Consider the following 24,010-nt stretch of genomic DNA (forward strand, 5'->3'; position numbering starts at 1 on the left):
CCATACGCCGCTTCCATCACCCCATACCCGAAAGGATGCAACGAAGTGGAGGCACCCATTTAGCGTGTAAGACTACGGCTTAGCGAAAGCTTGGCCACTTAGGCAGATGAATTTCGATACGCCCGAAGTGCTTAATGTATTGTCGGGGGTGTGGATCGTTGTCTGAGACTTCCATCGCCATGGCGTTCTCGCTCCGTCCCGATCGACGATCCCCACGTGAGGAATGTTGCTTCCATGGTTTGATTCGGAAAGGAATTCTGGGCATTTGGCGCTGGAAGAAGAATGCAGTGGAGGTACTCTGTAGTTGGGTGGGAAATTGGATATCTCCGAAGCGTCGTATACGGAGAAGAGACGACGGCAAATCGACTGGGCCGGTGGGCCCGCCTACGTATGCGTGGCTGCCACTTTGTTCTCCGGTTTGTTGGCCATTGATGGCTTGCGTGAGTGGCTTCGACTGGCGCTAGTTGAGTGACGAGTTCATATAAATTCCTGTTGGGAATGTTCTTGGTGGCCTTGGGTGTCTCCTTATTGCATGCGAGGCGGCGTGTCTCAAGCCGAGGGCTCCACCAGACCGTTACTAGTATACAGAGCAGTTTCGTCTCTCTTCCAATGGCAGTGTGGTTAGTAGAATCTTCTTGTGGTGTATAGTAGAATATCACTGTGGTTGTCACTCCAGTCTCATTGGACTAGACAATACCGAGTGCTCGGGGTTTACCACGAATACCATCTATGGAAGATATGGAGAAGAGCACCTATGAATACTGCGGCGGATCCCAGACGTACATTATTTCCGTAGACACGAGACAACATCCCTCTGGCCATGAATGCAGAACACATAGCGTAACTCATCAGTCATCCAAACCAATACACTGTCTATATACAAATGAAGCCTTTCTATCTACGAATGAGTCTCAGCCCAGTCATCCGGCAGTTTCAGATGATTCGGCAGTGTATACTGCCCCAAACAACTCCCAGGCCCTCTACACTGACTCAGTCCACAGCGACCATATAAGCGACAATAACACTCATCGGCCCTCGGACAAGCCTGCACATTCAACCGATCCAGATTCACACCGCGCCCATCCCCAGTCAACGGATGCTCGAGATCATCCGCACGCTGCCTGATAAACAAGACATGCCACATATACGACAGTATGCGCCCGGCGACCCGATCATCGCGGAGCATCCTATCCCTCCCAACCGCCTCCCTCCCATCCAACAACCACTGCCTCAGGGCAACATACTCCTCGCGCGCATGCCGCCTGATACTCTCGCGCGACACCACGAACTGCGCACAACACTGCGCGCGCAGCGTATCCGTGCGTCCCATCTTCGCAACCTCGTGCTCCTCATCGCCTCCAAATATCGTCGCCAGCGCACGCGGCAGCGCCTTGTCCGACGCAATCCGCGCACTCCACGGCTCCAGCACCGCCTGGAAATTATTCTCCAGACTGCCCTGCGCCGGTGCCGCCGGCAGACACATGCTCGTGCTCCAGTCGCAGCGCATATTATGATACCCGGCTGGTTCCAGCGCAGCCTCCACGTTCAACGCCGCCAGCAGCGCGGCGTTGTCGTACTCGGGGTGGTCGTTGTGCCAGGCGAAGCGCGAGCCGTGCACGAACACCGCCCCGCCCGCGGGGATGTGCTCGTAGTTGTCGATCAGGAAGGTGAGGTAGGCCATTGCCTCGTGGCCGCGGTTCGCGGGGACCTGGAGGTATTTCGAGGTTGGGTCGGCGGGCGCATCGACGGTGTAGATGCAGAGGTGGTAGCGCTGCGAGAGGGCGTCGAGCCAGGAGGCGTCGCCGTCGGCGGCGACGCGGGAGACGACCAGGGCGGGTTTGGTGGTTTTTTCGAGGCCGGGACAGATGCCGCGCGTTTCGGGGACTTTGCTGGTGGATTGGTAGCGGACGCGAGTCCAGGGGAAGGACTTGTTCGGGGATGGGGGGCGGTTGAGGAAGACCAGGAGGAATACGATGCACCCGAAGACCACTAGATGGATCAGGGATCTGGTGGTCTTTCGTCGCATTGTGCGTAGGGTTTATGTCCTGCAGGACAGGAAAGTCACCAGCAATGCTGCTCCATCTTGGTAGAGGACGAGACTACGGTAAATCTCGACTACGGAGGGCACTTTTGCGCATGCGGGGACAACTGTTTTAGTACCGCATCGTCTGCTAATCTGACTGGTGGCCACTGACGGATTCGCGGTGCCGACTGGTGCCGGCATATCCGGACTGCACATATAACAGACTACTTCTATAGCTTCAAACACAGCCCCATCCAACGCGGCACAGAGGGATCGTCAGGCCACTCACGTTGGCCAAGCTTCAACATGCTCCACCGATATTTCTTGTCTGGTCTTGGAGCAAGAAGCATCTGGAGCATCTGGAGTCTGCCATACTTCGAACGACCTCAATGCCGAATACAGAACCGGGTTGAATTTTCAACACGACCCATGGTTCCGCACGTTTCTTGAATCGCCCGTGCCTCTGTCAACCAGCAAATGACGGATGTCTTCGTGCGGTTCTTCAGAGCCGGTTCGCTAACTGCCGCCAAGGACGGCTCAACCGGCCCCATCCGTGGTTGTACGGACTGAGCCCTCAGCTAGGATATAAGCAATAGTGGTCTGTCTCTCATTATCTGACGCAGATACCAAAGCAGTTACGTACAGAGTCGTATCCTCATGATATCCGCTGTCACATCAAGTCAAACCAAAGCCCATTGATGAGTGATAGACATGCCGCCAAAAGTATAGGCAAAACAGCAGTCTCTCAACCCAAGCTAAACGCAACAACGCGCACCCCGCCAGCACGGATACGGGTCATCATAAAAGACAGGACGGTACCCCCAGGGGCACCGACGATTCCGCGGCACGCATCTGACGCCTCTTGCCGGGCTTCTTTGGTCCCAACAACTGATGGCCACAGTAGAAACGGCCAGACTGGAATGGTGAGTTAAGGGGAAGACTGAACAGGGGATGGGGTCTTACTTGGCAAGAGTGAATATAATGGCACACTTCATACTGGAGATGTTATTTGGATCTGTGGATACGAGAGAAGGGACTTTTTGGGACTGTGATAGACGCTGGGTGGATAGGGCTATTTATGTCCTGGCTATCGTCCATGAAAAGAACCGAATGTTGCATATGACGTATAGTGATTAAGAAAAGGGGTGACATTTTATATTCAAGCGAGGCTGTATGACTTGAATCGCGGTATGTGGTACAATACTGCGGAGCATATTGCAAATCTATATACAGTCCACGGGTGGATAGGGTGTAGGTAAGAGAACGGCAGTTCCTAGAGCAGCAGCTACCACCGCTAGGCCTGCTCATCGCACCACAACCACAGATCCGTCTGCAACTGCTCGCGCTCAGCATTCAGAACCAAACTGTTCGTATTCAACTGGTCCGTGACGGACAGCATGTGATTAAGCGACAGTCCCAGGTCACGCCAGTCGAATCCCAGATCCTCATCTGGCGCACCTGTCGCACCGTGGAGGTCTACCCCGAATTGTGATGTCGCACTTGGTTCTTGATCGGTAATATGATCTTCGGCCGGTGGGCTCGCCAGACGCTGCCTTGGTTGCATATCCAGTGGGTGGACAAGAGGTTGAACAAGCTCCTCCAACAGCTCCATCTCTGACTTCCGAAGCTGCGCTACGCAGTTTCCTCTGGCAATCATGTCGTCCAGCAGGCCGAATCCCATTTCCCGATAGCTGGGGTCCATCACGACGTCGGGGATTGTTGCGGAGATCAAGGATAGATTGAAAAAAGAGGAGAAGAGATTCTCCAGGTCAAATGGGAGGAATGTTTCTGTTGGGTGTTAGCAGCGCATTCTGTCACACGGTGAATGGACGTACCGAGGAGGTTTTGGTCCCGCAGCGCAGTCAATATCCTGAGTGACTTGATGGACGAGTCGATGGAGGCCTGGAGAATGGTGCGAACAGGGGAGGACAGCGTTCGAAATGTGTCGCCTTCCTCGAAGCAGCTGATTCTTTCCCATAAAAGACTCAGAACGAGTGGCCTGGTGGTAACTATGATGCACTATGAAGGTCAGTCTCCACCTCTCCTTGTTCTCAACTTTTCTTACCAAATGACAGGACAATGTCAGCCGCGTAGTCATGCCAGAAGGGGCATCAACCGAGTTCGAAAAACGATGCGCAAAAACGTCCTCCAACTCTCGCGATAGTTCTGTCATCTCCTGTAGGACAGATCGTAGCTTTCTAAGAAACAGCCCGCCAAGCGTTCCATCCGCGCTGTAGACAGCTACACAAGGTCAAAACCGTCGAATCAAGGATACGGCAAAGCAACTCACTGTTCAGCACTCGCGTAATGACCTGTGAGATCCTCACATTCAGACTCAAAGCCGCTTCTTTCTTCGACGAGGTCCGCGGGTCCCACAGGACGGTAGTAATCTCATCATCGTTGATCGAGTTCGGGGAGCCGTTCAGCGACGCAAACTTCCGATCCAGGATGTAGACTGTCCACCATATATTACTGCACCTGTCTACCAACCTCCGCCCAAGCTGCTCGACCGGAAGCGCGCGATGAAACCCTTCCACAATAGCCATGCGCATCGCATGACCAATCTGTCCATTACCCACTTAGCCGTCGCCCTTCCTCCGGAGTACACAACTTACATAAACATATGCCGTATCCCGCATATCCACCGAGTGAAAATAAAGCCCAATAAGCGCAAGCACCTCAATCGACAGAATCGGCTCCTGCCACAACCCCGTCACATCCGGCAGCAGGGACATGGCGCGCGAAAAGTACTTCGTCCAGCTAGACGTATTGGCTGCTTTGCGCACCGGCGCGAGGAATGCCTCGCCAAAAGCCAGGATCATCAGGAACTGCACATACCACAGGCGATTTGACTGCACCTTGGCCGCAGCATTGTCGTAGAACTCGTGAAGATTGCGCAGGAACTCGTCTTCGTCGAACAGCCGGTACAGATGGCCAAAGTGGAACTGGACAGTGTTCAGCATGTACAGCGCATGTTCCAGGGAGGGCAGTCCGCTGATATCGGGTAGCTCCTCGGAGCTTGCCTGGCGCCAGTGGAGCTGATATGCGTCGCCGTCGACGGCCAGGGGAATTGGTTTCGTATTGCTCGGGTTCAGGCGGGACTGGATGATGTTCAACACGCGGCGGCTGTATGACCATGTTGATGTTGGGCCGAGGAATACTGGTCTTATTAGCGTCTATGTCGCTATGAGAGGGGCGGACCTACACCAAGTGCGTCTCCGACCATCGTTCTTGAGATATGTAGACGGGGATACCAGAGGGTTCAACGCAAATCGCTCGTCCACGCGACTCGTTTCTGGGGCCTCGGGAGTTGTGGCCCTTGGGACCTCCGATGATCGATCTGCACTTAATCATCAATATATCGATATATATGCATAGAGCAGTGAGGATTACCATCATTGCATGGACGCTTGGTTCTCACAGGCGGGATCGTACCCTCGAGCTCATCCACCTTGCGCTTTAGAGATAAGAATAGCCTGCGCAATGCATCGTTAGCAACACTCTGCAAAGGTCTGGTCGTCACGTACTCCTCAGAAACCACTATCTTTCTATCTTCTTCAAAAACGCATTCTTGGTTACGCTGTTTGCACTTATCGCAGGGGTAGTTCCCGGTGCATTTCACCTTGCGGCTGCGGCATCGCTGACAGCTGTTGATTGTTAGCAATTGAGCAGTTGGCAGTCATACAATGCACCCACGCATTTGACGTCCGTTTTGGGCGCTGTGACTGGTCCATTTTGTATTTTATATTATGACACAGTCGAGTGATAATATGGCCTTCTCATAGTGTGCGGGGTTGCCTCGTTATCAGTGGATGACTCATCCACCCCGCAATGGTGTCTATTTAGGAAATTTCCAGATGGGAATCCAGTGGATAATATACAATGCTAAATGAGCTGAAATGTGATTGTAGATGAATTGTCGTGGAATAAGGTATATATAGTTGCATATACGTGTGATTGATTGTCAGTGTCAACAATTGCTGTGTTAGATGCATCTGCTGTCTCATGATATATAACTCCCAACCACGGGATACGTGTATGCATATCTGCAAACTGAAGGTATCGGAGCCTTTCTATATTGCGGACGATGAGATCGCAAACCCTTGATTTCCAGAATCCCCCATACAACGTGTCTGCCTACAATCCCATGCCCGGGATCTTTGCAACTAATGTTTCAGTTCGTCGGGTATATGCGCTCCAGCTCACTCAGCCACTCTTCTCCCCACTACTCACAACGGACTGGCTTGGCAAAGGATCGGTTATTGCTCCGGCAGGGGAGGGTTACAACGAGAAGCTCCTTCGCTCTAACATCCTTGAGTCCTGCATACCTTTCTGTTTTTGTGTGCAGTCAGCAGGATGGTTCCAGGTCTTGTGGTGTGATCCTGTCGGTCTAGAACAAGCCGATTATACTACTACCTGGTAGACATACAGGAGGCACAATACTGTACGCTATACAAACCTGGCTTTCGAGTGGAATTATCATCTCCCGACCTTCCTAAGGCCACTGTTATACTTATCTATTCTCATTTAGTCTCTCAAGCGGATGGAGACTTGCAATCTAGACCAACTCCATGCTAGTGCAGGGGCCAAAGGATTGGGCTGGTTTGATAGGCACTAAGTGCATCCTTGAGATACTCGCCAATCATGTTACTTCCTCTAGATGAAGGCGACAATTTGTTCCGACAATGTTTCAGATTTGCCTCGGCCTGGGTATTTATGAAGCATTGCTTGGGACTGCTTGGCTGTCGTATTTGTCTCCATCCTCCAGGGCTCTCTTGAAGCCAGCAAGTCATGGGGAACCAAGGCCGACAAGTGCGGTTCCTGCAGTTCTGCATCATACCTCTGTCCTGGACCTTGGCCAATGCCATAGACCTCAAACTTGATGACATCGGTATGCATACTAGCGAACCCGTGGTCCCAAACACTGGGGCTCCACCGATGTCAACTATGTTAACTATCCACCAGCGAACATCAAACATGTCGCGAGTGAGCTGGCCTGGGACATGGTCAGCTTCTACACGGGAAACAACACCGGCGACACACCCGGAAACCTACCAGAGCCATACTACTGGTGAGAGGCCGGTGCCTTCTTCGGCACCCTGGTGAACTACTGGTATTACACAGGCGACACCACATACAACAACATCACGATGCAGGCAATTCTCCATCAAGCATCCCCAACAGCCGACTTCATGCCTCCCAACCAAACGCGGACTGAAGGAAATGACGACCAGGCCTTCTGGGCATTTACGGCGCTGCGGGCGGCAGAGTTGAATTTCGAGAACCCCCCGGACGACCAGCCGTCGTGGCTGGCTTTGGCACAGGCGGTGTTCAACCAGCAGTCTGAACGGTGGAATACCGAAAAATGTGGTGGAGGGCTCAAATGGCAGATATACTCCTTCAACAACGGATACAACTATCGAAATGCGATCTCGAACGGGTGTTTCTTTAACATCGCCGCTCGACTGGCCCGATATACAGGGAACAACACTTACACCGAGTGGGCGGAGAAGATGTGGGATTGGACGTCAGGCGTAGGGATCATCGGGCCAAAAATGCAGGTGTATGATGGAACGAGCGATACGAACAATTGCACCGACATGAACCACAACCAATGGACGTATAACAACGGGGTGTTCCTGCACGGAGCGGCTCATATGTGGAATTATGTATGGCGTCCATCGTCCAGGTGTGATCGCGCTGACTTGGTCTAGACTGGCGATGAAAAGTGGAAGCAGCGGATAGAGGGCCTGTTGGACGCGCAAAGCGTGTTCTTGTCCCAGAACGCGTCGTCCAAGAACGTGGTATATGAATCACTGTGTGAGACGTATGGAACATGCGGAACAGATCAGTTCTCCTTTAAGGGGTACTTGGCACGATGGATGGGCGATGTAGCCAAGCTGGCTCCATTCACGCGCGACACCATTCTGGAGCGTCTCCGGGCTACTGCGCAGGCGGCGGCCGCACAATGCGTCGGAGGCAAGACGGGAACATATTGCGGAATGCGCTGGACAACCGGGACTTACGATGGTACCACCGGCGCAGGCGAGCAGATGTCAGCACTGGAGTTTGTGCAGAGCAATCTTTTGGATACGGTGAATGGTCCTATGACGACGCGCACCGGAGGAACAAGCAAGGGAGATGCCTCTGCTGGGACTGGATCAGGTTCAGACAAGGATCCTACTGAGCCCAAGCCCATTACCACCGCTGATAGAGTCGGAGCGGCATTTGGGACAGTTGGGGTTGTGGGGATGATCATCGCATGGACATGTTTGATGGTGACATGAGTGAGGTGGTTGGTGCGGGCATCAATCTGCCAATTCTTGTAATAATCAGCAAAACGTACTACCTCCGACATGTCTGTCGCCAATGTACCTTGCTCTTGTCTGCAGAGCCAGCGTGGGGAAGAGGATATCCCTATCCCGAAAAGGAAGGCAAGAGGAATGATGACTAATTCCTATGACTAACAGAAAAGTCCCGTGACTTCTCCCCATACTGAACTAACCCGATTCGGGAAGAGATACGCCCGGGTATCCACCGGCCAATCAGCAGTGGCCGTTGGCGATACTTCACCCGTTTAGGCCTATCACCACTCTGAAGGATCGGAGGATATCCTCTTCGACAGCACTCAAGACCCAGACCCACGAGATACGAAGAGGGGACTCTTGCTATATAAGTCAGACGTTCTCCGGGTTTATTGGCTTGGATCTCTCTCCTCTCATCATCTCAATCAGGAAAGACACAATCATGGCAGCAGTCCCGCATCCCTTCGATCCCATCACGCCCGGGGAGATCCACCTGGCCACCAGGATTCTGGAGGCCGCCTTCCCCAAGGTGCCATTGCGGTACAAGAAGATCGATGTGCAGGAGCCCATTAAGAAGGAGGTTGTTCCTTTCATTGAGGCCGAGAGACTGGGCAAGCCCTTACCGCCCAGACCGACTCGGCTGCTGCAGGTGCTGTTCCATCGCATGGACACCGGTGCCTTCTACAAGGCGCTGCTGAATGCGGGAAAGCGGTCCGTTGTGTATGCAAAGGAGCTCCCCAAGGAGATCCAGGGGCCCGTTGACCCAGATGAGCTCATCGAGATCGAGCAGCTGTGTCTCAACCACCCGGCGGTGAAGGCCGAAGTCGCCAAGATGCAGCTCCCCAAGGGCGTGACTGTCTGCAACGACCCGTGGATCTACGGAACCGATGACCCCAAGGAGACGCGGCGGTTGTTCCAGTGCTATATGTACGTCGTGACGACCGACCACCCTCAGAACAACCACTATTCCGTGCCGTGCAAGTTCTCGCCAGTCTTCGACGGTCTGACTCGGGAGCTGGTCCGTATGGACTACCTTCCTGGTGGCCCGGATGCCCAGACAACCGAGACTCAGCCGTGGAAACCGGTCGAGACCATCCAATATGCCCACGACCTCCTGGGTGAACCTCTTCGGACGGACCTGAAGCCCTATATCGTGCAGCAGCCTGAAGGGCCATCCTTCAACTTGCAAGGAAACGTTGTATCATGGCAGAAGTGGAGATTCCACGTCGGTTTCAACAGTCGTGAGGGTCTTGTCATTTACAATGTCACTTATGACAACCGCAACCTGTTCTACCGGCTGTCTGTGTCGGAAATGACCGTGCCTTATGGAGGTATGTCATTGTTTACGCCCGCGTTGCCATTGCAGTGTACTGCTAGAACCGAACTAATAAGTCCTCAGATCCCCGCGCACCCTACCATCGTAAGCAAGCCTTCGATGTTGGTGACGTTGGATTCGGCATCACAGCGAACCAGCTGTCGCTGGGATGTGATTGCCTCGGCCATATCAAGTATTTCGATGGATATCGGGCCGATTCCAAAGGCACTCCAGTGCACCTCCAGAACGTCATCTGCATGCACGAACAGGACAATGGTCTTCAGCACAAGCACACGAACTACCGCACCGGCGCCGCGACTGTTGTCCGCAACCGCCAACTCGTCCTGCAGATGATCGCCACTGTTAGCAACTACGAGTAAGAGCACGTGTCCCAACCCGTTGACCATTCACTAACACGGAATCAGATACGTCTTCGTCTTCATCTTCGACCAAGCCGCCAACATCGAGCTGGAAGTCCGCGCGACCGGCATTCTCCTCGACGGTGCCCTTTCGACAACCAGACTCCTCGGCATCCACCGTTCCCATGGAGGCACCAACGTCGGGCCCGGCGTCATGGCGCCGTTCCACCAGCACATGTTCTCCTTCCGGATGGACCCCGCGATCGACGGCCACAAAAACACAGTCTTCTACCAAGACAGCGTCCCCATGCCCGAGGACGAGAATAACCCGTGGAAGGTGGGCTACACGACGGAAGAGACGGTCCTGCGGAAGAGCGGCACGGCCGACACCAGCGTCGAGCGGCACCGCGTGTTCAAAATCCGCAACGACTCCATCATCAACCCCATCACCTACAAGCCGGTGTCGTATAAGCTGATGGCCTCGCCGAGTCAGATGCTGCTGGCGAGCCCGCGCTCGTTCGGGGTGAAGCGTGCCATGTTCGCAACTAAGCCGATCTGGGTCACCAAGTACCAGGATGACGAGCTCTACGCCGGCGGCGAGTTCACCAACCAGAGCAAGGAGAGCCAGGGCGTTGAGAAGTGGGTGCAGCGGAATGACAATGTTGAGAATGAGGATGTTGTCCTGTGGCATAGTAAGTTGTCGGCGATGTACCCACCACGGTCTTGAATGCTAACGCGATCAACAGCCTTCGGCCTGACCCATAACCCCCGCATTGAGGATTTCCCCGTCATGCCTATGGAGCGGGTAAGCGTCATGCTTCGTCCGGATGGCTTCTTCACCAAGAACCCGGCGCTTGATGTGCCCCAGTCGACTCAGTCGTTCAACAAGTCAACCTTGCATCCGGAGCCTGCGGCGTGCTGTGGGCCAGCGAAGGGGAAGCTCTAGCTGCATGAGAAACGGCCGCGATAGATGTATGTAGTCACGTCAATAACGACTAATTCAGATGACCTCGAGCAACGTATTTCGAGTCAAGTAGTTACATCGCCGATAAACAAATGCCGATCCCCGCAGACGTCATCGAAAGGACCTTGGGGATTAGCCCTGCAAACAAGCAACATTCTAGAAAAACCCTATACCGACCTCAATCGACCTATCTACAGACTGTATAAACGACAGACATCCTACTACAATGACCGATTTTGTTAACCTCGAGATGAAGCCAAAACCATTCGGGCTCTCGGGGATCAACTTCGGCGATGACCCATCATGACTAAGACCCCACGCGCCACCACTATTTAACCCGAGCTTGAACTCCCCGCCATCATTGCCTCTTATCGCGTCCAGTCCAACAATCCCAATCCATATTACCCTCTATACTACTCTCCAACATGTGCATGAAGGCCACCTGCTCGACCTGCCGTATGTGACCCTGCGAGTTGATAGGTTTCACTACTAACACCGCGCAGACAAGGCCACCTGGTGGGGATGCGGCAACCACGTGCCCACAGTCATGGATGCCATTCCTGAGGGAGACCGCTGCACCTGTGCGCCCAAGGTGGAAAAGGATGGAAAGGAGTATCCTCCTAAGGCGGCCGAGAAGCCGTGACTAGCCGCCTGTGCTGTGATGTGAGATGATCGATTACGACGGGTTGGAGTTGTACCTAAACGGGTGTCTGGAGGTTTGTTGAGAGTTAGCATGGAAATTGATATATCATCTATATTTCAATGGAGTTGGTTCTCCAGGTGTGTTCGAAGCGCCAAATAGTCTTGACGCGCGGACTGTACGCGTGCTAGAGTAACATCAAGCTGATGGACTGGATATTCCACGCGTAGCGAGTTGGTATGTCGGATGTAGTGAATACACAGGAAAGGGTCGATTACAACTGCTCAATTGCATGCAGGTAACCCGCAACCTCGGGCCTGAATATCCCATCTTCGACCAACTGATCCGCCGACTCGACAATCCACGTCTGGCAGTTCCTCAGCTTGACCTTTCGACCGGTAGGAGCAGCCTATTCAAGTCAGTGACTTCTCCCGACACCAGGCAGCCGTCTTACTATATCATCAACCGCATTGAGCGTCTTCCCCGGAGCTTCCACCTTACATGCGCTAGTCTCGAAGCTTGGGCCGGGAGTATCACCGCCAAATAACTCATGACCGACCCACTGTAGCGGAATCCGTTTAGTAGGGGGATTTGTTGCGAGATCGTGGCTGCGCTCGATTTCAATTTTGAAGCCGTTTCTCACGTCACCGGCAGCTTCCATCAGTACGCCGAGTTCGGATCTTTTGCTCGGATGAATGAAGTACGCCCAGTGATCTTTGAATGGCGCGCCATTGTAGACGAGCAGTTCGACCAGAAAGCCACCTTGAGGGCCGTTGGGATGGACATCGGGTGGTGTGGGGGCTGATGAACTAGCGGTGTTCTTGGCTATCGGCGGGGGAGGCGGAGGAGGAGGAGCACCGCCGGGGATGGCTGACGAGGACATGAAGATGTACTATCGGATAGCTTTGGCCCAGTATCTACAAGACAGAGATTTGCACGGATGATGGAAGTTGATCGGAATGTAAATTATGCGGTGGTTGGTGCCTACGAGAGATGGTGCATTGCCGCGCGTTAAGAAAGGGCGGTGGCAGGTCGATCTTGTGTCACTCATCAAGCGCGAGTGAGGGTTCTTTCTCTTTGTTTCTATCACTTTGGTCACTCGATTGGACTGGCATCTGTCTACCCTCGTTGATCTCGAGCAAAAGGAAACCGGGATATGGCATCTTCCACCGATAAGAGTCTAGAACCGAGTTGGATGCAGGAACCAGACCAGGTCTAGTCAAAATCCCAATCACCCCCTCTATCATCTATTGACCGTCCTACTATCGGCGGTTTGCCACTACCCCATCCTCCCTGCATATCGCAATGTCAACAATACGTGCTGGACTCTTGGCTGTAACCGTCCGCCAGCCACAGCCCATGCCCGATGATTACCGGCGGCTTTCCCTTGGCTGTTATCTTTGCCAAGCGGCGCCAGTTTCTTAGCATTGTTCTCCCGATGTTACTTCAGGCGGAACAGAAGGCAAGGCCTGGTCTCTTGCTCCGATGGCCCCGATTATTGGTGGTGTCATTTGAGGGGAAAAGGGAGAATTGGAGGGCAGTAGCGAGGGTGCCAGCCGTCGTACTGGCTTTCCTTCTCTATAAAGTCTAGGATGACCGACGATCTCAGAAAGGCCTCTTTCGACCGTCATTCTCCCTTTTCTCTCTCACAAACGAGCATCTATACCTATTATTCGTCCATTCTCATTCTTAGTTATGATTATGAGGTCTCTCCTTCTAGCCTCATGCCTAACCCTTGCCCTGGGAGAAGGCCTGGGCAACCATGGGAGGAAGCTTGATCCTGTACGCCCCACTCTCCTTCATTGTATCACACGACTAATCCGAATTCAAAGAACAAATTCACAAAGGACATCAAGCTCAAGGATCTCTTAAAAGGATCCCAGAAACTTGAAGACTTTGCTTACGCATATCCGGAAAGGAATCGCGTCTTCGGCGGAAAAGCTCACCAGGATACGGTCAACTGGATTTACAACGAGCTCAAGAAAACCGGCTACTATGATGTGTACAAGCAGCCCCAAGTCCACCTCTGGAGCAATGCTGAGCAGAGCCTCACTGTGGATGGCGAGGCAATCGATGCCACCACCATGACATATTCCCCCAGTCTTAAAGAGACCACTGCTGAGGTCGTCGTTGTCCCGGGTCTCGGCTGCACTGCCGCCGACTATCCTGCAGATGTCGCCGGCAAGATCGCCCTTATCCAACGTGGTAGCTGTACCTTCGGTGAGAAGTCGGTCTATGCAGCTGCTGCGAATGCTGCCGCTGCTATCGTCTACAACAATGTGGATGGTTCGCTTAGCGGTACCCTCGGTGCCGCGACCAGTGAGCTGGGACCGTATGCTCCGATCGTGGGTATCAGTCTTGCGGACGGACAGAACCTCGTCAGCCTTGCCCAGGCTGGACCCTTGACCGTCGACCTGTACATCAACAGCCAGATGGAGAACCGCACCACCCACAACGTGATCGCCAAGTCCAAAGGAGGAGATCCCAACAACGTGATTGTCATCGGTGGACACAGCGATGCTGTCAACCAGGGACCTGGTGTCAATGACGATGGCTCTGGGATCATTAGCAACCTGGTCATCGCCAAAGCACTCACGAAATACTCCCTCAAGAACTCCGTCACCTGGGCTTTCTGGACTGCCGAAGAATTCGGCCTTCTGGGCAGTGAGTTCTATGTCAACAGTCTCTCTGCCGCGGAAAAGGATAAGATCAAATTGTACTTGAATTTCGACATGATCGCCTCGCCGAACTATGCTCTCATGATCTACGACGGTGATGGCTCGACCTTCAACATGACTGGACCCGCTGGCTCCGCCGAGATTGAGCATCTCTTCGAGGACTACTATAAGTCCCGTGGCTTGTCGTACATCCCGACTGCATTCGACGGCCGGTCCGATTACGAGGCCTTTATTCTCAACGGCATCCCCGCGGGCGGACTGTTCACGGGCGCGGAGCAGATCAAGACCGAGGAGCAGGTCGCCATGTTCGGCGGCCAAGCGGGCGTCGCTTATGACCCTAACTACCATGCGGCCGGAGATAACATGACAAACCTCTCCGAGGAGGCTTTCCTCATCAACTCCAAGGCTACGGCATTTGCGGTGGCTACCTATGCCAACAGTCTCGAGAGTATTCCTCCACGAAACGCCACAATGTCGATTCAGACGCGATCTGCCAGCCGACGGGCAGCTGCCCATCGGAGAGCGGCCAAGCCCCATTCTCATAGCGGTGGAACTGGTTGCTGGCACACGCGGGTTGAGCTGTAAGGGGGTTGTGTAGTGGGAGATTTATCTGTATGGACCTATCTTACTGAAAGAGAAATATATCCTTCCATGCCAGATGGATTCCACAGTACGTCAAATTCAAATCATGGAAGCTAAAACCAGACACTTTGCCCGGGTTGTTGTCACTCTGCTTGAGATATAGAAGAGATATATATTACAGATCCGGGCGACCGGTCCATATACGAGTGTCCAAGACCCATAATAGACCTGGCTTTTGGATCGAAGTAATTGTGAGATTGATGTGAGGAGCCATCTTCCACTTGTTTCCGCGTGTGCTAAATTGTGAAATAATACACTTAACATGAAGAAGCCATCATACATAGTGCATCCTAACGCGTAAAAGCACCCCCAACAGTCTTCGCCCCTGCAGCAACTGAACTGCCCACATTCTTCGCAGCCTCAATCCCCTTGTCCGTGATGGGTGCCATCTTCCCTCCATACGACCCATCCTCATCCTTCCCTCCACGCTCAGCCCGATTTACCCCATGCTTCGAGAGCCCATCTCCAACGGGGGCGAGAAGTCCCCTCTCACCGAGCTGGTTACCAACGAGGTTATGGACGTCGCCTTGGAGTTGATCGACCTGGTTGACACCGGTGACTTTCGACTTCGACAGCGTATCTAGCCAGGTTAGTGACGATCAGAAGAGAGATGACCGAGAAGACTACCTTTTGTAACATAGGACGCTTTGTTGTCGCCTTTCCCGAACCACCTGAGATACATATCTTCAATCCAGGGCATCCATTTTTGATATTGGTCGTTGTAGAATTCTTTCAGCCACTCTGTGTAGGTTTGCTTCTGCTTCTGGTCTTCGGGAAGGCGTTCGTAGATCTGCCGGGTATGGTCATCGGGGAGTGATCCCCCAGAAGGTTTATTGGCGGAATCCATTGTAGCGTAGCTTTGATGATAGTTATTGAATCAGGAGGTGAAATAGGTGTGATAAACTGAACAGTTTTGAACGTGTGCAACGCTCTTATGTATGGAGTGCAAACTGTATCGGAGCACGTGGCATGACGTCGATGGCTTAACGGCCATCCTTCTGACTGCAAGAATAGCAGCCTGATAGACAGATGTTGTAAAACCAATATATTGGGGAGCACGATCTGATCTCGTGAGTGGCGCGATTGCATGCATGGGAGCGTGCTGGGTAGCCATATATGAGATGACGTCATTCATATATATTAACCATCAACAGTGGTACGGATATCATTTCCACCATGATAACAATCAGACAAGTTGGATTGAGATCAAGTGCCACGTGTAATTAAAAGACCCGATATTTTATCTTCACAGCGTCGCTCCCTATAAGAGGCAATGTTATCATAGAGCACAGGACACGCACGGCCATGCAACAAGATCATGGAAGAAAGCACTAAGAGTGGCATGTGGAGAAATGGCTGCAACTTGATCTACAAATGTCTTAGCGATGGAAGACTATTTCCAGTAGTTATATCCGCTTAGCTCAGAGAAATGCCAGAAGCACGGAGTAACCACGGAGAATTAGGGCTGATGTCTCTGGACATCGCGCAGAACGGTCATATCTAGCGCTGCATATCCCACGACAGTCCGAACTTTGCTGACCACCGACCCGCGCGAACCGTTTCAGACATCTGTGTAGTAGCGCAATAAGGTTAAGGATCGACGAAGGGGTGCATAAGTGTGTCCTTGGAAAGCGTGTCTCGACGAACGCATTATTATCGCGCGAACGGCGTGCGTAGGCACCCGCATATGGGTACACTGACTTCGGGGGATCTAGTTCCAATCGCTGCGGTGTATGGTTTGCCAGGACCTGATAACTACAGCAACGGATATGTCCATAAGGAGCATCCCGATATTGACATTTTCCAGTGGTACGAAATCGAACAATGAACTCGAGGGGCGCAAGGACAAATTCCGCCGGTAATCTATCATAGCACGCGTAGAAGCACAAAGAGTGGGACTGAAAGGCAACGCTCCACCTAACTAGTGGAGTGGCCCTATATGTGTTACACCGCGGGTATAGTAAGTAATAGTAGGCAAAGAATATGGTTTATCAACCGGGATGTAATAATATAAGGAAGTTCCCTATCCCATCGCGTAGCGAACGAAGTGGCTTTAACTTGCCTGCTTTAGGACAATGGGCTCCATATGTGGTTCATTGTCATATCTAGACGTGAATGGAGTGATATTTTCTTCGTGAATAGAGGCATATCTCGGAACTTCCCATGATAACGAACAATGGGATGCCAGGTATCTTATTGTGCCAGATGCCCATGAGAAGTGAATAACTGTGATCTATCGGAGTCATCCGTATAGCTCACTTCGCACGCGAGTATAAAACCTCTCGATCTGCCTCACCATCTTGCATCTCCACCATCTCCAACATACTCCAATCCCATTGGCTTTCTACATCTATCTGTACTTCCATACTACCTCAACTCACCATCACAGCACACCACCAAGATGGCATCCCTCACTCCAGAAGGCATCAGCGCCTTCTTCCTTGGCCCCCATGCAGAGAACATGGACTTCTTCAAACAAGCAATCACCTCGATCCTCGATGAGCTGCAGGCAGCACGACTCCGATACGCCCACACCCACAAGGACAGCGCCATGATCACCGACGAGACCAAGTCCTCTCACGACTTCCAGGAGACGACTGAGCGTCTGTCTGTTGCCATTCGCAATGGCGTCCAGATGCTGAGCAGACACTCCATTCCGTTCTGGTCTCCTCGCTATGGCGCTCACATGTGCCCTGACCTTGCCATGCCGGCCATGCTTGGTTACTTCATGGGCATGATGTGGAACCCAAACAACGTTACCACTGAAGTCTCACCCTGGACCACCCGCATCGAACGCGAAGTGGGCGAACAGTTCTGCGAGCTTTTCGGTTACAACCTCGACCCCGAGAACGGGGCTGTTGGCTGGGGCCACATTACCTCTGGTGGCACCGTGGCTAATATCGAGGCCATGTGGGTTGCGCGGAACTTGAAGTTCTTTCCTTTGGCTTTGAGACGTGCGATCGACGAGGGAAAGCTCGGCTTCCTCAAGGACAGCTTCAGCATTGAGACTTGTGAGGGGGTTGTGAAGTGTGTCAGCGATATGTCTGTTTGGGAGCTGCTCAATCTACGCTCTGAGACTCTCTTAGACATCCCCTGCGTCTTGTTGAATGGTTACAAGCTTCCCAAGGAGTTTCTGGATGAGGTGCTCTGGCAATACAACATCCAGTGTACAGGCAAGGAAGAGTTGGAGCGCTATTTCGGAATCGACAAGACCTCGCAGTTTGTGTTGGCCAAGACTCACCATTACTCGTGGATGAAGGGAGCAGGTAAGTCATTGTTTCCCCCCGTTGATTTCCATATTGTATCCTTGCTAACAAAGCCTTAGCTATCCTCGGCATCGGCTCCAACCATGTCGTCGGCATTGACATCGACACTCGGGCGCGCATTGACCTTGAAGCGCTTGAAAACCACCTCCAGGACTGCCTCGACAACCACCAACCCGTCTACACCGTGGTCCCCATCATTGGAACAACTGAAGAAGGCTCCGTGGACAGACTGGCAGAAATCATTGCTATGCGAAAGCGGTTCCAAGCAAAGGGACTTTCCTTCCTGATCCACGCCGATGCTGCCTGGGGTGGATACTTCGCATGCATGGTTCCGTCCGGCTATCACAAGGGCACTTCTCATGGACTCAATCTGAAGCCTGAGACCGCTGAAGACCTCGCTGCACTGAAGTATGCCGACTCCATCACCGTCGATCCCCACAAATCGGGTTACATTCCCTATCCTGCTGGTTGCTTGGTTTATCGTGACGGGCGGATGAAGAACCTGGTTTCTTGGACCAGCCCCTATCTTTCGCAGGGTTCTGATGGAGGAATGGGAATCTATGGACTTGAAGGAAGGTAAGTCGTGACTTAGCTCTCACCCTACTTACAATTTTGATCGATGACTGACATCTCGCAGTAAACCAGGCGCTGCAGCTATGGCATGCTGGCTGGCCCACGAAGCCATCGGCCTCAACTACGACGGGTACGGCTCGATCCTCAGGCAAGTATCGTTCAACCGCGCTATGGTAAGTTCACCCTCTCTGACATTGCAAGCAAAGCTAACGGTAATAGCAATCCGCCGTGTGGGCGACGTTCTCCAAACCCAGCGACAGCTTCATCCTCGTTCCTTTCGAGATGCTACCCTCCGAAACCAAGGACAACTTCATGCCCCACGACCTCGAAAAAGACAAGCTTCGCATCCGCAAGGAGATTCTGGGAAAGACCTACGACGACATCGCTGCAGCTGACGCGTGGAAGCCCAAGCATAAGCGCACCATGCCGTTCCTCCGCCAACTAGGCTCCGACCTGAACATCAACACCTTCGCTATCAACTGGAAGCATCGCAATGGCGACATCAACGAGAAGACAGACTTGGCTAACCGGCTCATGCGACGCGTGGTGAAGCGGCTATCCGTCAACTCTCCCAACCAGGATCCTTCCAAGATCCCACTGTATCTTACGTCCACTGAGTTTTCGGTTGAGAGATATGGGACCTGTGCGCTGAAGTTCAAGCAGCGGCTTCAGCTTCGGCCGAACCACGAAGACCTCTTTGTGTTGCGCAACGTGGTGATGAGCCCTTTTGCGGCCCAGGGAGCCCAGTTTCAGAACATGATGGAGACCTTTCGGCAGATTGTGGAGGAGGAAGTCGAGGAGTGTCGACACTTCTATGATGACTGAACAGGTTATGCGGTGGATAATTGTGACTGTTTTACATGATTGTATGAAAGGCGTGAGTCAGACTGTCTATCGATAGACTTAGATTGCGTTGTAATTTTGTGCTTGGGTTGGTGTTTGACTAGTCAATTAATATTCTCTTTGTTTCCGCTGACAAGTCCGTGAGGTCTAAAGTACGTTGCATTTGGACAAGTAGAGTTCCTTGGTGGTATGGGGAGTGTAATATATGGCTGTAGACGTAGTTTGACAGACCTGTTCGTCCATCCACCTCTGGCTGGGGTGATACTGACCGAATTTTGATTACTCCGCAAACACCTTGAACTCTACCAGCCGTACTTTCTGACCCTGTGATGGAGAAAATACCAGCCTGATCTGACTGATCTTTGCTGGATCCCAGCTAACATGGGTAATGCCGTTGGAGACTGCACGCGGCGCATTCATCGTCGACACCTCAGCCCACGATCCAGACCCATTAGTCTCAATGCGATAATGCTTTGGAACGGCGAATCCCTGCGTACTATTTGCGAAAAACGCAATCTCCGCACGACCGGTCTGAACCGCTTCTCCAAAATCTATCTGGTACCACACCTCCGTGCCATTACCAGGGGGCGAGTCCCATCCATTCGCAACGTCTGACTCGGGGAAGAACCAGACTCGACCGTCGATGGCGGGTGGAGGAATGCATGATTGGTCCGGTGAAACAGCGATCGGGTCTTGTCTTAGATTAAGGCCCTTGTCCCTCAGAACCCCGCATAATGAAGAAGCTTTATTTGGCAGTCCTCTTTCTCCTTCACCTGTAGGCTAATATGCGGTTAATTGGTAGAAGTCTGCTCCCCTGGTGGTCTTATCTCCAGTCGCAAGGAATGCCGGTATGAGGTACCATTCTTGCGACAGCAGAAGCGGAGAAGCGGTTCCGTTCCGGAGTCCGGCGTCCGGGCAATGTGCTGGAGTTTTCGAAATGAAAAAGAAAAGGGAAAAAAAGGAGAAACTAGTCGTCCATCAATATTACAACTATATGGGGCCCCCATTAGGGTGTTCACACTTTTGGTGGCCTAGCGGTCGTTTCTATGTCTGAGACTAGTTCTCAGCCATCCGATCAACTTCCTCCGCCCATGTCTCCGCCCCCAAAAGGCCTCCTCAGCGTCGGGGGCCGCCCCAGCGCCCTCCCCTCATCCGGCCTTCTTCGCCTCCCGCTTCCTCTTCCGCTGGTTGATTTTCGTCTGGACAAAACGGCGATAGAATGGAGCCTAGCGGAATCATTAGCCTTGTCATTGTGGAAATAGAAGTGGAAGGCAATTACTTACTTGTTTATCCGCCGTCTGTAGTGTCCTCGCCGCATTGAGCACCGGGCAAAACTCGCGGCGATGGCCGCGGCGCCCTTTCCCCCTCCCCCTTCTTTGCCTCGCGCTTCCGCTTGCGTTAGGCAATCTTCTTACGAACAAATTCGCGATAAAAAAGAGCCTAGCAGAATTATTAGCCTTATTATCCATAGAAATAGAAGTAGAAGGAAAATACTTACTTATGTATCAGGAGTCTGCATTGTACGCGCGGCGTTTAACACTGGACAGTCGATGCGTTTATGCCCCTTGTCCCCTCATAGCCTCTGCCTTCCGCTGTTTGAGCTGTCGTTTCTTTCGTTCGGCGATCTTGCCGTTCACAAACTGTCTATAGAAAGGCGCCTAAACCATTAGCCTCATCATCCATAGAAATAGACGGTAAATACTTACTTGTGTATCAGGAGTCTGGAGAGTTCAAGCGGCGTTCAGAACGGGGCAATCGTCACGTTTATGCCCCAGCGCCCTTCTCCTCCCCCCCCTTCTTCGCCTCCCTCTTCCGCTTCCGCTGGTTTATCTTCTTCTGAACAAATCGGCGATAAAAAGGAGCCTAGCAGAATAATTAGCCTTATCATCTATGGAAATAGAAGTAGAAGGTAAATACTTACTTGCTCGTTCGGTGTTTGCAATGTCCTCGCGGCATTGAGTAGCGGGCAAAATTCTCGACGATGCCCGCACTCCCAACACTCTGGTCCTTTTGCTGATTTCGGCTTCAAGTATCATGTTAGCAAAGCTTCTTCAACAGCGATGGGGCAAACGTACCATATCTTTGCTGACAGGACACAGATAAGACGCAGTCAGGGCACAGACAAGGGGTGGAGAAAGATGGAGTTGAAGGAGATGGTGATTTTGGTCATGAAGGAGATGGTGTTTGTTTTCATGAAGAAGGTGGTGGGAGGGAGAAAAAAGCGCGCGAAGGGGGCGAGGACGCAGTACTTAGCAAACTTACCATCTTGACACAGAAGCCAGACAGAACGCACTCAGAAACCTTTGATTTGGGCTTGAACAACCATGTCAGCAATGCTATTTTCGACAACAATGGGGCGATTTTACCATAATAAAGGCTTCAAGGACATTTGGATACAACTCTGATAAAGCCATACTGTCCCACCTCCGGGGCAGCTATACACACTTTCTGTGTTATGAAATCAATAAAATCCCTTATCGTTTGATTCCGTGGGGGATCAAAACAGTAGAGGCTGAGGACCCCCACTTCCTTCGTCCGCATTGCCATCCGAGTCCCGAATGGCCAGGTTTTCTCGAGGGCCGTTCTTGTCTGAGGGCGAAGTTCTTGAGACCGCGTACCTCCCGAAGCCAGTTCCGCTCTCCATCTAACTGAGTCCTCGATGCGGGGAGCATCAGTCCTCTGAGAAAAGGTGTGACCCTCTCTCTGGCCCTTGAGTCCCGAGGGGCTTCCCGTTGAAAGAACTCCAGAGTCGAATGATCGTTTCTTGGAGTCCCCCTCGCATTTCTACGCGGCCTGGACAAACGGTTGTCCTGGTGCTGGTGCTGGTGATGGTGGTGGTGACGGTGCTCATGGATGGGTGGGATACCGCCGTACAGACGGCCCTATTCAAGATTTATCTGTTAGTGGTTACTATAAAACGGGACGGACAGAGATACGTGCGCGCATGAGTGTGTGCTTGGCTGAGCCGTCGGTCTTAAAGACCAAGGTGTTTCCAGAGCTTACCGCCTTTTCGTCAAAGTGTGCAATAGATGCCTGAACAGACTTCGCATCTTACCAGAATGGTTATTCTGGCCATGTTGAATAGATGACATCCCTCGAGCTTGTCATGAAGATGCCCCTTGCGGATGATATGGCTGTTGGCTTGGCTGATGATGGGAAAGGAGTTGAAGATTGGATGAGAAAGAGGGGGAATAGACATCTATATATACAAGGATGGCGGTCGTTGTCAATGAATGAAAGGGAGATCCTTCATGAGCAATCTCTAGGTAATCACTGGATATGGTGAAGGCACTGCAGGAGGAAGGTAGGAGGGATAAAGTGAAGGCCGAGGCAATTACGGTTTACCTGGAATGGGTAGTCACGACTATACCACCGGTGAAAGAGGCAAGACCATTGCAGACCTAGGTTGGTATTCATTCATTCAGTCAGGCTGTCGATCACTCCTCAGAACGAGAGTCCCTGATGGTTCTTGGTATTGAATATCGCATGCTCAACAGTAATTAGCTTACTACTAGACTGAGTAGCTCCGGATTTGCAATACCTGGAGACTGGTGATCCGCTACCGTGGATCAGTGGGGCTAAGTTCCGGGGTTGTTGGTATAGCTTAAATCCAGGCTCCCATATCATGGAAAGTATAAAAGTATGGGCGTGAGATAATTATGTCTTAATAAAGGCAAAGCTATCCAAATCCGTTGTACTTTAAACTGCAACTGATAGAACATGTAGATGGTGTTGACAATAGACGTTTCCGGGGTGTTGGTGGAGCTCAACCCCACGTGCCGACGCAAGGTACTATATCCAATATCCAACATCCAACATGTCGGAAATCCAAACCACACCGAACGCCGATTGAAAATCCGCAACCACATTAAAAATGGCAATAGGGATATAATTAGAATTGTATGAATGCACTCTATAAGGATATCCCAATTTCCATTTACTGTTTGGAGGGAACAGCCAAGTGTGCGCGAATAAAGCGGCGGAACCACAAACAGCTACAAGGAGCCCCCAGAATCGAAACTACGTACTTCTTTTCCCTCCACAGAACTACGCATCTACATCATGGGAATGCTTCTTGCTTTGACTAGCGTTGAATTATGGACCTACCTTTCAAAATATATGTCGTCTTCTCGCCCCCTTCGCGCGCCTTTTCTTCTACGCAACCGTTTCGAAACTTCTTTCCACAATGGTAAGTATCGCCTGTTGCCATGTGTGATAGATGGGGGGGTTGCTTATGCTTGGGCTTCATCTGAAGCCAAAATCCTGGAACCCTCACCGCCGCAAGCCATGCCACTACTGTGGTGGCAATGGGCACGTCTAAGCGGCGTGCCCCTTCAAGCGCGCCGCGGAGACTCTCCGCAGGAAGGACGAAGACGTAAATAGAGCCTTTAATTCGGATTGC

The 24,010-nt window shown here is 52.2% G+C and overlaps 9 protein-coding genes across 9 annotated transcripts; 4 read left to right on the forward strand and 5 right to left on the reverse strand.

Annotated features, from left to right (window-relative positions):
• Positions 1-848: 848 nt before the first annotated feature.
• On the reverse strand, positions 849-2,026 carry ATEG_09132 (DUF3431 domain-containing protein; the record flags this gene model as incomplete). The annotated part of the gene is made up of 2 exons (XM_001217753.1): positions 849-873; positions 1,245-2,026. 2 exons carry the CDS (start codon positions 2,024-2,026, stop codon positions 849-851), a joined length of 807 nt encoding a protein of 268 aa, XP_001217754.1.
• A 1,291-nt stretch (positions 2,027-3,317) lies between these two features.
• Positions 3,318-5,757, reverse strand: ATEG_09133 (putative C6 transcription factor; the record flags this gene model as incomplete). Its single annotated transcript, XM_001217754.1, has 9 exons — positions 3,318-3,811; positions 3,859-4,042; positions 4,089-4,264; positions 4,314-4,587; positions 4,639-5,183; positions 5,229-5,363; positions 5,459-5,499; positions 5,551-5,670; positions 5,720-5,757. The coding sequence occupies 9 exons, from the start codon at positions 5,755-5,757 to the stop codon at positions 3,318-3,320; spliced, it is 2,007 nt and encodes a 668-aa protein (XP_001217755.1).
• A 1,243-nt stretch (positions 5,758-7,000) lies between these two features.
• On the forward strand, positions 7,001-8,310 carry ATEG_09134 (glycoside hydrolase family 76 protein; the record flags this gene model as incomplete). Its single annotated transcript, XM_001217755.1, has 3 exons — positions 7,001-7,094; positions 7,148-7,692; positions 7,738-8,310. The coding sequence occupies 3 exons, from the start codon at positions 7,001-7,003 to the stop codon at positions 8,308-8,310; spliced, it is 1,212 nt and encodes a 403-aa protein (XP_001217756.1).
• A 460-nt stretch (positions 8,311-8,770) lies between these two features.
• ATEG_09135 (copper amine oxidase) lies at positions 8,771-10,948 on the forward strand (the record flags this gene model as incomplete). The annotated part of the gene is made up of 4 exons (XM_001217756.1): positions 8,771-9,659; positions 9,728-10,019; positions 10,069-10,694; positions 10,749-10,948. The coding sequence occupies 4 exons, from the start codon at positions 8,771-8,773 to the stop codon at positions 10,946-10,948; spliced, it is 2,007 nt and encodes a 668-aa protein (XP_001217757.1).
• Positions 10,949-11,880: 932 nt separating this feature from the next.
• ATEG_09136 (uncharacterized protein) lies at positions 11,881-12,489 on the reverse strand (the record flags this gene model as incomplete). The annotated part of the gene is made up of 2 exons (XM_001217757.1): positions 11,881-12,015; positions 12,061-12,489. The coding sequence occupies 2 exons, from the start codon at positions 12,487-12,489 to the stop codon at positions 11,881-11,883; spliced, it is 564 nt and encodes a 187-aa protein (XP_001217758.1).
• Positions 12,490-13,301: 812 nt separating this feature from the next.
• On the forward strand, positions 13,302-14,869 carry ATEG_09137 (M28 family metallopeptidase; the record flags this gene model as incomplete). The annotated part of the gene is made up of 2 exons (XM_001217758.1): positions 13,302-13,388; positions 13,439-14,869. The coding sequence occupies 2 exons, from the start codon at positions 13,302-13,304 to the stop codon at positions 14,867-14,869; spliced, it is 1,518 nt and encodes a 505-aa protein (XP_001217759.1).
• Positions 14,870-15,216: 347 nt separating this feature from the next.
• ATEG_09138 (uncharacterized protein) lies at positions 15,217-15,773 on the reverse strand (the record flags this gene model as incomplete). The annotated part of the gene is made up of 2 exons (XM_001217759.1): positions 15,217-15,506; positions 15,554-15,773. 2 exons carry the CDS (start codon positions 15,771-15,773, stop codon positions 15,217-15,219), a joined length of 510 nt encoding a protein of 169 aa, XP_001217760.1.
• A 1,554-nt stretch (positions 15,774-17,327) lies between these two features.
• On the forward strand, positions 17,328-19,590 carry ATEG_09139 (pyridoxal phosphate-dependent decarboxylase family protein; the record flags this gene model as incomplete). The annotated part of the gene is made up of 4 exons (XM_001217760.1): positions 17,328-18,192; positions 18,252-18,768; positions 18,830-18,938; positions 18,985-19,590. The coding sequence occupies 4 exons, from the start codon at positions 17,328-17,330 to the stop codon at positions 19,588-19,590; spliced, it is 2,097 nt and encodes a 698-aa protein (XP_001217761.1).
• Positions 19,591-22,082: 2,492 nt separating this feature from the next.
• ATEG_09140 (uncharacterized protein) lies at positions 22,083-22,684 on the reverse strand (the record flags this gene model as incomplete). Its single annotated transcript, XM_001217761.1, has 2 exons — positions 22,083-22,490; positions 22,664-22,684. 2 exons carry the CDS (start codon positions 22,682-22,684, stop codon positions 22,083-22,085), a joined length of 429 nt encoding a protein of 142 aa, XP_001217762.1.
• Positions 22,685-24,010: the final 1,326 nt, after the last annotated feature.

Source organism: Aspergillus terreus, genomic scaffold, assembly GCF_000149615.1.
Source record: "Aspergillus terreus NIH2624 scaffold_14 genomic scaffold, whole genome shotgun sequence".
Lineage (NCBI taxonomy): Eukaryota > Fungi > Ascomycota > Eurotiomycetes > Eurotiales > Aspergillaceae > Aspergillus > Aspergillus terreus.